Source organism: Pseudopipra pipra, chromosome 12, assembly GCF_036250125.1.
Source record: "Pseudopipra pipra isolate bDixPip1 chromosome 12, bDixPip1.hap1, whole genome shotgun sequence".
Classification (NCBI taxonomy): Eukaryota; Metazoa; Chordata; class Aves; order Passeriformes; family Pipridae; genus Pseudopipra; species Pseudopipra pipra.
The window spans coordinates 9,272,807-9,289,991 of NC_087560.1; the positions used below are offsets into that span (position 1 = coordinate 9,272,807).

A 17,185-nucleotide genomic window follows, 5' to 3' on the forward strand; every position below is an offset into this window, starting at 1 on the left:
TGTGAAGGGTTGCTGTAAGGATTGCTGTTTCAGCCCTTCACTACTGTCCCTGTTTTCTTCAAGGTCTTCTGCTCCCTGCCAAACCATTGCATTTTGGATCTGATCCAGTTCTCATCAAAGTCATGGAAAAACTCCAGTGGATTGGGCTATTATTATTTGTGACTGGAAAGGGAAGTGGAACATGCTTGTATGTGATTAAATACTAACATTTTCAGCCAACTGATAATAGAGAAAAGGAAGAAAATAAGGATCATTAAACCAGAGAACTTTTGGCCAAACCCCTGTTTCAGAGACCATTTATCTTGCATGTGGTGCTGTGCCAAGCAGAGTATCAATATACAGCATTAGTAATAATACATTTTCAGGTTAGAGTATTAGAGTAGATGCTAATGAGTTCCAATTCCAGTGTCTCTAACAGACTTTTTTCAAAGGTTAGGGTTTAGTGTAGAGACATGGTATCTTTCTTGAATTGCCAAGGCAATCTTTTCACCCCCAAAGCTGAAAGGGTTTGCTTAAATTTTTGCCACCTTCTTCCTGTTCTTTAGGGCTTACATTTAGAGCTGATCTTTGTCTCTTAAGGCACTGAAAGTGTTGCAGTTGCTGACAGTAATGCCTCTAGCCAGTGCCTTTCAGTGCTTGCTTTTGTAAGACCCTGTTTTAGTTGCTCGTGACTTTGCCAGACTTACACAGTTCACACTGAAATTTCCCATGCTGAGAGGCTGCCTCGAGTTGAATTTTTGGAAAGTGTCAGCAAAAAGGACTTAGCTGTTTCCAAGAACAAGATTAGGAGAAAACACATTGTTTTATCCATCTAGAGTAAATTTTTCCAGCTGGTTTTTTGTGACCTGCAGTGTCTCCATGCTTTGAAGAGGGGACTTGAAATACGTGCCCTTGGGAATCCCCAGGGAAAGACACTCATGTCTGGCATCTTCAAAATGTTGTGCTTTCTTGTACATCCAGTTTGTTATGGTGTTCTCCAAATAGTCCCCCTGCAGTGTGTTAGTCATGTCCTCAGAGCTGTGCAGACAGCACATGTGACAGCCCAGCTGTGCCCAGGGAGGGCTGGTGTGGCTGGTCAGGGGGCGCTGGGCTGTGCAGGATGTTCTTCCAAATCTGAGAGGCCACTGTCACGCCAGGACCAAGGGCAGGGAGACTCCCTCCTGCTCTCACAGTGCTCTCCTCGCTTTGTAAAGGAGAAAAAGAGAGTAAACAGCCAGCAGAGAGGCTGGTGCAGAGAGGTGGAGGAGCCTTTTGAGGAGCTGTATAAATATTTCAGGATGAAGGACTTGATGTGGCAGCTCAAGGGAAAGGAGCTGTAGGAGAGAGCAGTGATAAGGGAGAGAGGGCAGAGAGAAAGGAGGTGGTGGGAAGGGTGAGGATTCAGAGATGTGTAAAACCAGGAGACACAAAGGATGGGGAAGGCACAGGGGGCAATGAGGTAAGGAAAAAACAGAAGAATATGTGGGATGGGAGAAAAGAGGCCACAGAGAAACATAATCATTGTGTGGAATATGGCTCTGCCCAAGTTTCAAGGCTTTTTGGTGTCCAGGAGAACCTGAAGCACAGTGGCACAGTTTGACTCTCTTCCTCCTCTGCCACCATTCCCCATCAGACCTAAGAGCTTTCCGCTCTGTTGGTGACATGGGAAGTCCAGGTGGTGATCCAGAGGACTGCTGTAGGACTGCATACGAGCTGTTGTTATAATCCATGTGAGGCTCTGATGAAATTCTGGGCTTCCTTCTGCTGTAAAAAATATAGGTTGGCTTTTGTTTATTTTTATTTTAGAAAGCATACTCCTCAGGAGAATTCTTTAAAGGGTATTGCTACTGTGGCAGGATCACAGCATGCTGATCAAAGTCAAAGATGCTGGTGCAATTTAACTTCCTTTTTTGTGTTCATGCACAACAGATTTAATAACTTTGGAAAGCTTATCTTTGCAACCTTCCTATTCCATTATCATAATTTTTAAGGCATAGAATATGCTGACACTAATCCAAGAGTAACAGAACAGCAACAATTACAATACTGCATTTTTATTACTACTAATTTTCAGCTTCACTCTTATTTGAACTTGGCCTGTTTTCTTCTTCACTATGTAAGTTTATTCTTGATAAGAATTAATTTAGCTCCATTTTCATAGATTGTTTGTAGGGAAAAGTTTAAGTAAGCCTCAACAGAAAATAATAGTACAAAATGGAAAAAGTGAATCAGATTTATGCAAGGCAGATTTCCAAGATTACTGAATTTCACTTCCAAGGTCAGTGTAGCATTCTGTAATTGAGAATAAACAGGCACTCACTGCAGTCAGTGATTCATTGAGAAGTAATAAGTGGAACCAGAAGTAATAAGTGGAACTGTCTTGAAAGTACAGTAATCTGAACTGCAGTTTATAGGAAAAGAAAGTACATAATTATTTTACAATTATAGCAGAAAATGTGTTTGTATTATAAAATTAAGTAAGTATCCTTAGAAAAATTGATGTTAAATAAAAGGGCATTTTTTTACAGCTCATACAAGTGGGCTTATTTCCCATTGCTCTGTTCTTTATCAAGTTTTGGCTTGTACAGTTTTGGCTTGTACAAGGTGGGAATAGATACTAAGTATTTATACTAAGTAAAAATGGTGGCAATTTATATTTATTCATATAAGTCTAATGACAAAAGAAAAAAGGAATAGAGAAGACATACCAAAAATGATGTTCCAAATGCTGTAAACTATAAATGAATGTGAAGTCCTCAAAACATTTTTTAGACTGGACTGGCTAGTAAAATCCTACCAACTGCACTATTGAAATTCCTTTTTTCTCCCTCCTTATGTAACAATAAACAAAAAAACTTCAAGAAAATAGACTTGAAGTAATTCCCTGCTCAGTTAATAGATCTTCCTATAGATGTGCATGTGTGGTTACTGTTACTGAATGAAGAGATGAAGTTACTGAACTGAAGAGATGACTAACTGTTCAGTTAGTCATCTAAAGAAGAGATGAAGAGATGAGTAACTGTTACTGAATGAAGAGATGAAGTTAGGGATACATCTCATTTACTTGCCTTACCTTGACATTGCTTCAGTGAGGGCATTTGCACAATGCAGGAAAGCAGACACTGCTGAACCAAGTGGCAAAATTACATCTGTGGGTTCATGGTTGTACACAGTGTATTTCCTTTTTTATAGAGAGTTTTTTTTCCTTTTACCTTCCTCCACATTTCTATGTGTCTCTGTATTCCTTTTCACTGAATCCTTCTTCCCTCTGGTTTTCAATGGATTTTTTTTTTCCATTTAGCCTCTTTTGAGTAAAACATGAACGGTATCAGATTTCAATTTCAATGGAGGTTTTGCAGTGTGTGGAAAGGAATAGGTCTGTTGTTAAAGTGAGCCAGGACAAATCTCTGCTCACTGCACTCACAGTCAGAAAGTCCCTGGGTTATAATAAGCTACCTCAGTTGTCACCCAAGTCACCCCAGACACTTATCCCAGTTTGACAGAAAGAAGGGGAGAATTGCATTGATGTTTGCTTAAAATTTCATGTTGAAAGAAAGCACTTTGGATTCCACACATTTTGGGTTTCTAATGCAAAAAAAAAAAAGCATTTTAATACTTAGTATTGTTTTACTGCAATTGAACTTTGTTTTTCAGTTACAGAATATATTATTTTTGTACATAAGTGTGGTTATATTTGTGTTGTTAACACCAATGTAACTCAAGTTATGTATAAACAGAACTTTTGTCACTGTGTTTTTCGTTGGTAGAAAGTTAAACTATTACTATTAAGACTTAGCACAGAACATTAGCATATTCTGGGGGCAAAATGTAACACAGCCAACATTAATTATGTCACATAGAACACTAAAATACAGTGTGGCTATAAAGAGCACCAAGAGCAGCAGCCTTTCTTCATAAATCTCATTTTAAAATAATAAAACCTCGCTATTCTTCCAAGGCTTCTTCCAAATAATAAATTTTAAGTTGGACCATTGAAACGAGGAGGCCACAATCCATAGTTTATTTTGCAAGTGAATTCCATGATGGCAATGGATAATGAATTTACAGTGTATGGATGTGGGACTAGGAGAGACCTCCTGCATCTTTAAACTCTGTCCTTAAAAAATGAAGGAAAACTGGTTGATAGTCATGTATAAACACGGACACGCGGTTTTGCAGCTGGTGGACAGGTAATAAATTCCTAATAACGTGCTAAATGCACAAGTTTTTCTAACCTCCATCTGCTGTGCTGCAGCATCTCTTCACAGTGGAATGTTCTTATCTAGATAGCAGTAAAAAGAATATTTTTAAAACACCACTGGATGCCAGCAAGGCCCACATATATTAAAGATATATATTACCATCTTTGACATGACCTTGCCCCTTTAAATATTTCATATAACCAATAATAGAATTTTTTCTCTAAAACATTTGCCAGGAATGCTTTAAATGAAACTATCATTGGGAATCATACACACATTTAAAAAGAAAGGTTTGGGCTGTCATCCAAGAATTACATATGCCTGAAACAAATGTTTAAAATTGTATTCCTATATATGTGAACTGTACAGAAAAAGTATGAGCCCGTACTGGTTTACATTACCCCTTGATTTCTTGCTGTGCAAGATACTTGGCCTTCACACATCCAAAGTCCATAAAGACCAACTACACTACATGTTGTGTCCAGTTTACACCAGACTCAAGGTCCTGTGTCCCCTTCACAATGTTCTGTGTGAAAGTACAGACTTCCATCAGTATTTGTTAAAAGTGTGGCTGGGTTGGGTCTGTGAAGAATCACTTACTGCCTGGTGGAGAGGTTTTGTGCAAGCTGTGACTGTGGAGATAGTTGTTACAGAATAGTAATATCAGTCAGGATAAAAATCAGTAGGATTCCCTCAAAATCTCAACCAACCTACTGATTGCTTGAAACTCATGTGGAACCACCAATGTTCTGAAAGGAAAACACTTTATAGAGAGTACTCCTCACTATTGATTGTTTACTTGGAGAGTCTGATTGATTTTGGTCTTCTAGCTTCTGACACAGTAATGATTTTTTTTCCTTACTTAAAGCTGGCGTCAAGTTAAGTCTTGGTCAGTGGTGTCTGAAAGCTGCCATCCAACACTTCAGATTAGGTGATAACACAGAAAGAGTCTGAAATCTTAGCACCTGTGCTGTTATTAAAGCTGGAGAGCATGACTAATCTACCTTTGCAGAGTATTTCTCACCCCAGATTTCCACTTGACTTCTGTTTGATATGTCTGGGATGGCTGTCCTTGATTCCTGTCATCCAGTGCATGGTGAAAGTTAAAATGATTCTTACCTTTGGGCCACAAAGGCTTTTATCTTCTTGAAGCCTTTTCTTAAAAAAATTACTTAAAATATTGCATGAAAAATATATCATGATACTATTTTGTCTTTCTACATAACCTTCTGTCCAGTTTTGTACTCTGAAATTATTTAGCCTTGGTAAAATGTCTCTAAGGTAAATAATTTGAATACTGCATCAGTAAACCTTGCCAGAGTTTCAGAAATTTCCATCAAAATTTTTCTCTGAGCTTACTCAGTGACCTCAGTTGTTGAAGCTGACAGTACAGAAATGGCTGTAGACAAACTTGTATGAAAGAGATAAGTGAATTGGTTTATTACTACATGTTGAGTCTTTCTTGGGCAACATGTGGTTCACTTCAGACTTTTCAGACCTGCACAGATGATCAGAATAAGGCTATTTATGTGAATGATCATCAGGAGACACAGAGGGAAAATACTCCAGAGAGGCTGGAAATGAAACTGAGTTACTGGAAGAGAACAGGTTTGCTGGGCTTTCAGGATCGCATATGGAACTGAAAGGTTCTTGCAGGGGGACGGTTTTAACTCCTTCTAGTGCCTAATTTAAATATAAGGATAAAATTTCTGCGAGCTTTTTATGTAGACTTGATTCTGCCTATTTAAGGGCACAGGACCATCAGAAAAATCCCAGCTGTAGCTGCTCCTGAGAGCAAATTCCCTAAAATAACAATCACCAACACAGAGCAGAAGTCTGCACCTTTTATTTTTAGACTTATTAAGATCCTAGTGGAGGATAGCATCAAGTAAGAAAGAGAAAAACATGCACTTGATAATATTTTCAAGCAGTTCCACTGTCACAGACCTATTCCCATCCCTGCCAGGAGGCAGAGGAGTTGTTCCAATAATTCATTACTCACTCTGGCTCTTTTCTTCTCTCAGGAAAAATATTTATCCCTAAAGAAAAGCCTGTAGAAACCCGTACGGAAGAGAAAGTGACCCTGGATCCAGAACTAGAAGAGGCCCTGGCCAGTGCTTCAGATACTGAGCTCTATGACCTTGCAGGTGAGACAATACATAGATAGGATCCTCTCACACCTCCAGTTCTTCTTTGCCCAGACCTGCCACCAGGAGTGTCTCATGATCACCTCCCAAGTCCCTGCTGTTCTGGTGGGTTGAATATTAGGGGAGAAAAATGATTAGGAGTGTAGCCCTGAAACAAGTTACCCAGAGAGATTGTGGGATTTCCATCTCTGGATGTTTTCAGGATCCAGCCAGACAAAGCCATGGCTGACCTCATTAATGTTGGCAACACTCCTGCCTGAGGGGGAGGCTGGACAAGATGACCCACAGTGGTTCCTTCCAGCTGGCGTTTCTTGAAGTGCATTGTACTTTGACTCAGTTGTTCAAAAACTATATTGAGTATGTCTGCATTGCCAGAGTTTAAACCCCTAAAGACTCTCCCTACAAGCAGGCATGACTCAATTAATATTTTATAAAGGGGGTTTTGTTTGGGGAACTAAACTACAGATATTTTTCTGAAGTCTGTGTTTCTGCCATTAACACTGTGTCCTGCCTGTGGTATTTACACATTTCAGCTGTTCTTGGAGTGCACAACATGGTCAACAACCCAAAATTTAATGAAGCAGGCGCCCGCAGTAAAGATGGAAAAGGAACCGTGAGAAGTAAGCAAGCAGATTTTCTCTTGTGGGCTGCATGTCATCTTTAGGGACTTCTACACCTATGGGCCTGGTCAGTTGGTCTAATTTATTGTAATATAATTGGGCCTAACCTTAATTGATCTAATTAATCAGGAGAGGTAACTTTTTAAAAGTAAATACAATCTTAAAGTCCATTATCATGACAACAGTAGTATACAAATAGATCATTCCTAAGGAGCTTTGTTTTCCTAGAGAGCAGTATTTAGCTCTGCAGAGGTGCTTGAAAGGATGAGAGTATTTAGGAGGCCAGGACATATATATTTCCATTCCACTTCAGTTCAGGCAGCAGGCAGAAAACAGAGGGAGCTGCAGCTAAGAGTTGGCCACAGCTCAGGCTCATATTGCCCCTAGAACCTACATTGACACAACTGCAAAATGACTTGTAACCACTGGGCTCAAATGCATCAGAGTCCCTGTCAGAGTCACATCTGTGACCATGGTCACCTCAAGCTGCATTCACAGGGAGGCAAAGACTGCATGGATGTGCTCCTGCCTCGACTGCTCTCTCTGATCTCCCACCTCCACCTTAGCCCTGTGGCCGTGGGTTTAAACGATGCCTGTTCTGAGGCTCCTCAGGTACATGGGAACTATAATTATCCAGGAAATCCCCCAGCAGAGACAGCTTCAGTTACTAAAAACAAATCCAGAAATGTTTGCACTAAATAAACAGACCTGTGGTGAACCAGATCTTAGCTCGACAACCCCACAGGAGGCTGGATGGGGGGAGAAATGGGTGCATCTGAATTCCACGTTTTTCTTGAGAGCTGCCAAACCTTGATCCAGAACTTGTCACCTCTGAGCTCTGGGATATCAAATGGGCTAAACTTTGCTTTTTAAGACAAAATTGTGGAATGTCCTTTTCTAGGGAAACAGTACTAAAAAATTGCTTACTTTTTCTAAGGCCGTGAGAACAGCAGCTATCTTTACCAAGGACTTTCATTTCTATATTTCATTACTAAAGGGGAGGTGGGAAAGTAGACAGGAGACTGTGTCACTTCATTTTTCTCAGGATTAGGCTGCTCTGCAAGCCTCCCCAGTGGGGCCCTGTGTGAGCTGCCATCTATCTCATAACAGGCAACTGGATGCATTACTAATCCTCATAGATTTCAGAATATTTTTGTTGTACTGAGTCAAAAAGTCAGCTATGTGAGTCAGCTAAACTATGCTCCAATCACAGACTTAAGAACCAGAAAACCACCGTCACATCACTGTATTCCTTGGTCCAAAAGCAACACCTTTCCTCAGCCAAGTGAAATGCTGCAGTAAAAGAGGGAGACATCTCAAAAGTTGCCCATCAATGTGGCAAAACAGCACCATGATTAAAGAAACAAGAAAAACTCGTGGGAAACAACAAGAAGTAGAAAATGAAAATTACTACTAACTCTAGAATGAGTACACTGTGATGTCTAACCTGAGGACAGGGTGCTTGTCTCTCCCCAGCTCCCAGTTTGAAAGGGTGTTGCCACAAGTGCAAAAAATGCTTTGCTTTTTTTTTGTTTCCTTTCTGTCCTTGCATGCAAGGTGAATTCTCTCTCTAAATTTTACCTGTAGTTTTCAATTCCCTGCTCCCTAGGAAGGCTGGAGTGTTATTCGGGGATATGTGAAGTCTCTCAGGGGACTAGTAAAAATAAAGTTTGGTGTCCAAGGGAGCAGCTCAAGGATTCTGTATGACCATCTCCACTAAGAGTATGAGTTCTAAAAAAAGATGTGGGGTTTTTTTGGCCCGTGACATGGCATGAACTTGACCCATAGCACTGAACAGCAATGCATAGTACCCTGAGACTTGAAAAAAGCCTTCAAAATCTCTCCCTGTCTGCAGCATAAAATACAAGGGTTTAAACATACTTGTGGTCAGCAACATATTCCTTTCTTGCCTCTGGTGGCTTGGGTGGTCAAGGTTTATAAATTAATCTCCATGACTACATGCGTGGGAATTAGAAGTACTAATTGTGTTCTAAGCTATGATTTTTATGCATCTCTGGGAACATTTATAGCTCATAGCTTCCAGCATTAAATACCGGAGTTCTGTGAGCATGAACACTCAAAGATTTCATAAATCTTGGGGCTGGCAGATGGACTTGCTTTTCGTGCTTTGATAGTTTTATCATTTAGAAAGTGCAGATGTTGCAATTTTACAAGAGCTAATTGAATTTATAGCAAGGCTGATAGTATCAGCTGAGAGAAGGAAACTGAGGGGCCTCCTGACCATGTTGCTTCATGTTAGCACAGTCTATTCATAGGTGCAGGGATGTTTTCTTGCTAATGTCATGGGCAAGTTTTGAGCACACCTTTTGTTACAGATATTAGACAAAGAACAAAGCAGGCCTTGCAGTATATTACACCCTATGCAATAGTCTTTAAAGCTGCTTTGGCTCAAATTAATTGTACAGGGACTTGTGTACATAAAGGAGGAATTTGCTCATGATGATACTGCCCAGCCTGTGACCACAGCCTCCAGTGACATGTTCTGGGGCCACAGAAGGTGCAGTGGGCATGGCAGGGATAATGGGGCTAATGCTGCAGTACAAACCTAAATGGGAATTGAGAAGCCAGACTGCTGTTGATGGTGTCTGTTCCTTGGTGAACATTTCATGAGATCTTGTGTTGCAGATGTGGTGAAAGGTGAAAAGGTCAAGCCCATCTTTGAGGAACCACCTAATCCAACCAATGTGGAAGCAAGTTTACAAAGGATAAAAGCAAATGATCCTAGTCTCACAGAAATCAATCTCAACAACATAAAGGTAGATGCTGTGGTTTCATTTATGTCATCATAGGAGGATTTATTCAAATATTTCCAAAGCCCTTGCCTTTATCCTCAGAAAAAGCAGGACACCTAGTGAAGGGATGTGGAAAGAACTGTTGTAGAGGCTCCAAGGTCATCAATTCCTGATATTGAATTAAATGCCAATTAAAAGCCCAAGGGGTGACTCCCTTTGGCTGCCTTTCTTTAGCAGATTGTAAAGCAAGATATCTCATGGGCACTATTAATCATCACTGGCCAAATTCAATTAGCCCACACGTGCAAATCGAGGAGGAGCTGGCACGTGGAGACTGAACAACCAGCAGCAAAATAGGAAAGTAGCTCAGAGATGGTCATGTGCTTGTGTTGGCCTGACCCAGTTACAGGCAGCACTGACATCACAGCCCAGCACAGGCAACCATGAGGCTCCAGGGGCCACTGTGTGCAGAGGAGGCTTTGTGAATTGGAAATACTCTTAAAAGCATCAGGGGTGTTTAAATTGCATAGACTGTGGTTATTAGGCAATCAGTTTGATAATAATTAAAATCAGTGTCTAGCAAGGTGACTGGCTTTTCTGATTACTGGATTTATCTTTTTATTATAGAATATTCCTATTCCAACACTGAAAGAATTTGCAAAAGCTCTGGAAAGCAACACACATGTGAAGACATTCAGCCTTGCAGCTACTCGAAGCAATGACCCTGTAGCTATTGTAAGTTTAAACACTGTTTGGAAAAACAAAAAAAAATACAACAAATTTTGAGTAGGTCCATGTCTGCTTTGGGATGCATTCTTCATTTTCTCTTTGCAGATTTTCCCTGTGACTATGCAAAGTGGAAGTGTAATCTCTTCTGATCTACCTCTGTGTTCTTCTAAGCATATTTATGTTTTATTTCTTGTTGGTACTAAGCTATGTTTTGCAAATTCCCTGTTATTCCCTGAAACTCTCCAGATGTTATCTCATGCTCCTGCTTTTTGACCCCTCAGGCATTTGCAGATATGTTGAAAGTGAACAAAACATTGAAGAGTCTGAATGTAGAATCCAACTTCATCACTGGAACAGGGATTTTGGCACTGATTGAAGCACTGAAAAAGAATGAATCCCTAACAGAGATTAAAATTGACAACCAGGTAAAGAGAGACCACTGAGGAAGTCCACTTTTGTCTCCCTTTTATATGAATTCCCAGAGGATTCTCCTAGGGGACTCTGGCAAAGTCAAGGCAGCCTCTGTGGCTCAGTTATTCTGCAGCTCATGTCCCATGCCTGTGCAACCAAACAGTGGAAAACTTCTAAATAAAAATAGCCAAAGCCAAATATAAAACCCAGAGGAAAATCTCCAGGGACAGGATTCTCTTTGTAGTTTGCAGCCCAGTGCTGAAATACAACCACTTTCTCTCTCACATGAAAACAAATATTTTCTTTTCTTTTGGGGACATTTCACCACATTGCCAACAGAGGCAGCAGCTCGGGACAGCTGTAGAGATGGAGATTGCCAAGATGCTGGAGGAGAACTCAAGGATTCTCAAGTTTGGATACCAGTTCACAAAGCAAGGTCCAAGAACCAGGGTAGCAGCGGCTATCACTAAAAACAACGATCTGGGTAAGATGCTACTACATTTATTCATCATTTATTTGTGTGAGCCAAGCCCTGACCTTCCCAGACACAACTTTTCCTGTCTGTACATAAGGTTGAATTTTGACTGTGCAACATTCAAGCTGCTCTGTGTGAGGGGGGATGCACAGCCCCAGGGACTCCAGATAGGCAACAGCAAAGATCTTACTGTGATTAGGAGCCACTATTCTCCTGCTCCTTCTGGGAAGAGGAGTTACTTCAGCCTTTTCCATGGAACATGCTGGATTTCCAGCTGCTCTATCATCTGTTCTGGCCCATAAGTGAAGAGCCAAACCCATCCTGTTTGTTCAGTGGACACAGAAGTCCTGGCTTTGTTGCCCTGTCCATGACTGGCCAAGCCTGCCCAGCCAAGGGAACAAAACAGACTGTCCTGCCTCTGTGACCAAGTACAGCCAAAGACAATAAAGCTTTGCAAGTTCTGCCTGAGCATGACATGCTCTGCCCTGTGTGCTGGGTACACAGAGTGAGGAGATGACAAGGCGGATGTAGTTTAGAGTAAGAAGGGGGGAAAAAAAGGAATTGTGTTTTTAATCAATTCTACTTCAAGCTGGGATGTCAAACCATGATGCCTTTGCAGGCTTCAGCTTGGGTTTCTCTTTGTGGGAACTACAATAACAGCTGAGCTAAAACCTATTTCTTTCACACATACTTTTGGGGTTTTGCAGTTTTAATTTTTAGTAGTACCTAAGCATTCCAATTGTATACTATTGGTCTTGAAACTCTTTAGTGAATGCTATTAGAAACATCCCACCTAAAAAGAGAGAAAGACCCTTTTTTCCCCACTATTTTACCAGTTGCCATTAGACTTATGTCCTAATCTTCATTTTCCTGTGTTTGTATTGTATGGCTTTGTCCAAGATTCTGTAGGACAGAATTCCTTAAAGAATTCAATAAAATAAAATAGATGAAGCAACAAAACACTGAAAGCAGACACTGATGTTACACTGCAGGCTTTGGAATAATGCAGTCTGTTTGCCAAGAAAGCACTATAAAATAAAACTCCTGATAGTAAAGTAATGGGACATTTGTAGTAATATGTTGTTGTTATTGACTTTCTGTAGTGGAGATTCATCCAGTTTTCCTGCTTTGTTCTGTACTTCAGCCATTTGATATCAGAAACAGGACAGGAGAGTTTGACCTGACACTAAATTTTGTACCACACAAACAGGAGAACCTCACTCATCTTATCTGGCCAAGTCAGAAAATACTCAGTAGATTTTATTAGAGTACGGAGTAGCAAATACTGCTCAACTAGACCTGCTCTATTCCAGGTGTAATGTATCCTAAATGCTGTAAAAAATCACATGGGGCTGCTTGTCAGAATAATCCTGCCCATAACACAAAGCTTCCCACTCTGATTTGCTAAATGGCAACTTCAGCCTATGTGGTTTCCAGTGAAACTCCATAGTAAATTAACTAACTTACTCCCAGATCATTGATGCAATCGGATCATGTGAAGTTTAAATAGATAATTAAGGTCCAATATGATATTTTCCTTGTTGCCAATATTCGCTGATATCAGTACTTAAGAGTACTTCAGATTATTTTCTAAAAGGATATGATTATTGCTTACCTTTAGTACACACTGTGCAATTACAAGCCTAAAGCTTGATATGAACACTTGGTGAAACTCTACAGTCTTGTGATATAGAAAATGCAGCTTAGGTACAATTGTTTTGTTGGACGTTAAGATCTATTAATTATGGTATTTATGGACATAATCCTGCTGAGTATTTCTTAGAAGCTCCTTCCTTCTTGTCTGTGTTACTGGGAAGGGAGTGTGTCTGTGAGGGAAGTCCTTAGACTCTCAGGAAGGCAATAATGGTTGGTTTTTTCTTGTTTTCCTGGTCCAGTTCGTAAAAAGCGTGTGGAAGGAGAGCGGCAGTAGCCACGGCGTGGAGGACACAAGCCAAGAGTGGAGGCCACCAACTGCAGTCTCAGAGTGCTCACTGGTCTGAAGGGAAGGCACTGGAAAACCATTACTGTGGGAGTTGCTCATTTCTGTTGATGTCTCCTTCTAACCTTGAAAACAGAGCCTGTTCATTTTCAATTTTCACAGTTAATTTAATTCTTATGAGAAAGGTTCATAGTTGGTTTGATTTTAATGAAAACAAAATGGTTTGCAATATCTGAAGCCAATATGCAGCATCTTAACTGTGTTGCTCAGCATAACTTACAGTGACTCTGACCCTTATTTTAGACACTTTTTGATATGTTAAAATATGACCTTGTGTATGGATAAGGGATTCTCTGCTGAAAATAGAAATTTTAGGGCCAAGTTCTGCAATGCCTTATGTTTGTGAATAATCCTGACTTATGTGTATAGTCCTGCTGAACTGAATCCTGCCATGAGCTGCTCCCAGGAGTAGAACTAGTAATGCCAGTACAGGTTTGCAGGTTCACACCCTTGATCCTCCTCCTGCAGTGGGATCTGGCCAGCTGGAACCACACTGGAACAGCACCCATCTCCCTTGTTGGGTCTCCACCCGTCCAGGTCCAAGTGCAGGATCACGCCTAGACGTACAAGCATTGTCAAAGCGTACTTGTTTACATGAGCTTAGGTTAGGTGGATCATTTTGCAACGTTACTCTGATGTTTTTTATCCTTACTCCACATTGTAAAGTAATATTAGTGCTGCCAATTGAATGTTTTGAGTTTTTTTCTAGGCCAACAAGTTTTTGTTTGCTACTAGAATGCACAGTTTACAGCTAATCTTAACCTAAACAAGTATTCTGAGCAATATTTGTTTTGCTTTGAGCCATGAGTTTGACTTTTTTTAGTTCTGGTATTTATGTACATTTGTTAGTATTATAGAACCGTTCTCAGGACCTTTTAGATAAAGATTAATTAAATATTTAATCCAGGAGAGCCACTGTGCTACCAGGAAAAAGCATTAAAGGAGTAGTTTTGACAGCTACATTTATAGGCTGCAGTTGAGGTTTGTCCCTACATCACAAGGCACAAGGGTTTTTGTGTCAGTGCTTATCTGAATAAGGGCAGATTTAAGCATATGCACAAATGCTTTGCTAAATCAGGGCCTTAACTCAGATGCTGAACATAATCCTAGCCCAGTGGATAACACTCATGAAGCAGCAGCTAACCCAGTGCTCAGCAGCATTGAAATTTTAGTGAGAATTCAGTCTGGTGTTTCATTTTGTGTATTTTACAGTCTAAAACTATTCTCTGCCACTGTTTTATCACTGCCAACAGTTGACTGACATCCAGAGGTTCATTTTGGTTACATGTGTGCATGCTGTAAGAGCTAAGGGACACTCAGTTCAGGTGTGTCACACATACCAAGGCTTCCAGAAAGGGGCAGAAATGCACCTGGGGCTGGTGCCATTACCTGGGACACACTGGCCTCTCCTCTGAGAGCAGGGATGAAGCACTGCTTCCTTGGGACAACGCTGGGGGTCACAGTCGCTGCAGCTTCTCCTGAACCAGGGGGGAGAGCTGTGAGAGGCTGTGCAGCTGGGCATCCAGGGATTAGAAACCCAGGGAGCCCCAGGAGCAGTTGGTAAATGTTTGACACACTTCCCCGAGTGATGTTTTCATGACCAGAGCTGGGGTGCAAGCTAACAGGATGAACCCTCTCTCTGTGCCTTTTATAATGGAAATGAGTAGGCCCAAGGCAACACTCTTTCTGTTGGATACTGGTCTTCATACTGGGGTTCAAAGTAAATAACACTGATGTAAATCCTACTTAAAATAGTTTGCTAAAGTGGTCTGCTGACCTCGGATGTAAAGTGCAGTAGCCACAGTTTACTTCCCTGAGAGCTCCCAGTCTCTACAATTTCCTCCACTGCTTCCCTTCCTCAGAATAAACTGAAATCTTTGCTTTGCAAGTAGAAAACATAACACACGGGGGAGTCATGATGAGATTTTCCCTGGATCCATGCAGGATTGCCTGTGAAAAAATTTGATATCCCATTAAAAAAAAATTACAAGTTCTGTAATATAGTAATAACTCTGCATGAGTTTCAGTAAAGTCCTTAATACCCATTTGGCTTACCAGGGGAATACTGGGCTTTTGCAGCGTTGAGTTTGATGGGTAGGAAGAATCCTTATCCACAAAACCTAAAGATTATGTTACTGACAAACTTCAGTGATAGGAATCATACTGCCTCTAATTTCTTCTTCTTTTCCTTTGATCCGACCAGGGGAATCCCAACTATCAATCACTTTTTTGAAGATTTCTTTTTAATGGTTACTTTTTTTGAAGGGTGGTATATGTTTAAGGGAAACAAGTGCAATCCATTTCTAGTCTTAATTGCCATTTAAAGTGTTGGTATTTGCATGCAGCAGTTTTGCAAAGGTGGATTGGTCTGACTGCTTCATGGTGTCTGCAGCATGTCACCTTGTATAGCTTTGCCCAGAGCCACTCGAGTGGTCACAGAGCCAGGTGGCTCCATCCATGTCAGCTACAGTTTTCCATCATGGACCAAGGCACCTGGCTGGGGAAAGCCCTGCAGGCTCTCCATCCCTTCACCATGTTTCCTCTGAAGGGAGGATTCCTCAGGCACTCTGAGAGGATCATCTCAACCAGCAGCCCCACCACGTGCTCGCAGACAGGGCCTGGAGCTGTGCATGCCATGGCAGGGGACCTGGGAGGTCAGACTCCTTCCAGCCTGCATGAAGAGAACTCCTAATCCCTGGCCATTTTCTCCAGGCAGCTGCTGCCAGCCCCTGCCAGGGGCCTCAGTGACCAGGGACATCTTTGTCCTGCCTCTTCTGTGTGCTCCACACAAGGGCTCGGTTGTCATCGGCCTTGAGCATCACCAGTCAAACATTGCAACAATATAAAGATCTGTTCAATGAAACAACAGCACATGACGGTGATGCCTGAAGGCAGATTTTCATACTAATATAGGATTATTTAGCTGGTTAAAAATCTCTGCAACTAACATGAAGGGGGGCAGGATGTGACTAGTTATTTCATATCCTACTTTCAGGCAACATCTGGCATTGTCAATGCTGAATGGGGAACAGGGACAGAAGAGTCCTTTTTTCTTAAGCAAACATTCAGGAGTAACTTTGACTATTTTTGCACATTGCTTCTCGTGTTGACTGCTTCAGTTTGGTTTGTATTTTTTATACAGTTTTTTCATGGAAAAGCTCAACTTTGTGCGTGTCCTAACATACATGTGAAGTGTAGTGTGCACTGAGGACTGTATGTACATGTATAGACGAAGATGTTATCTGGAACAAAAGCAATTGCATGCGCACAGTGTGGTGCATATTACTCAAGAGGAAGAGAATTATCACACTATGTAACAGTGACTCCCCAGCATCGTGGTTTTTCTAAATAAATCTTCATAAAGGATTTGGCTTTTGCAGTTTCTCATGGGTTTGTGCCTTGAATCAAGCCTCCCTTGATGCTTTGACATCAGATTAAGCAGCTTTCTCCACTGTGGCTCTTGCAGCTTTCACTCATCTGGATTACCTGCTAGGTTTCACCTTCTCTTCCCCCCACATTACATGCTGGAGCTTTGTGAAAAATGACTGTGTGCTCAGAACCAAGACTGGGAGCAGAGAAACCTGGATACTCCTCACAGGTTTAACAGAAGCTCCCAGGTTTACAAAAGTCAGTCTATGGGGCCTGGTGAGATGCATCCCAGAGTCCTGAGGGAATTGGCTGATGTAGTTGCCAAGCCACTCTCCATGATATTTGAAAAGTTATCAGGTGAAATCCCTGGTGACTCAAAAAAGGGAAACTTACTTTTAAAAAAGGGTAGAAAGGAGGACCCTGGGAACGACTGACCTGCCAGCCTCACCTCAGTGCCCAGGAAGATCATGGAACTGATCTTCCTAGAAGTTGTACTGAGGC

At 41.2% G+C, this 17,185-nt stretch overlaps 1 protein-coding gene across 2 annotated transcripts in view; it reads left to right on the top strand.

Annotated features, from left to right (window-relative positions):
• Positions 1-16,681, top strand: part of TMOD2 (tropomodulin 2) — a 33,752-nt gene extending 17,071 nt beyond the window's left edge. For both annotated transcript variants that reach the window (XM_064668778.1, XM_064668779.1), the window contains exons 4-10: positions 6,206-6,328; positions 6,862-6,948; positions 9,595-9,725; positions 10,329-10,436; positions 10,712-10,855; positions 11,181-11,325; positions 13,212-16,681. In XM_064668778.1, the coding sequence (XP_064524848.1) occupies positions 6,206-6,328; positions 6,862-6,948; positions 9,595-9,725; positions 10,329-10,436; positions 10,712-10,855; positions 11,181-11,325; positions 13,212-13,246 (773 nt within the window). In that variant the 3' untranslated portion in view covers positions 13,247-16,681. The remainder of the gene's footprint in view (positions 1-6,205; positions 6,329-6,861; positions 6,949-9,594; positions 9,726-10,328; positions 10,437-10,711; positions 10,856-11,180; positions 11,326-13,211) is intronic.
• The last annotated feature ends 504 nt before the right edge of the window (positions 16,682-17,185 follow it).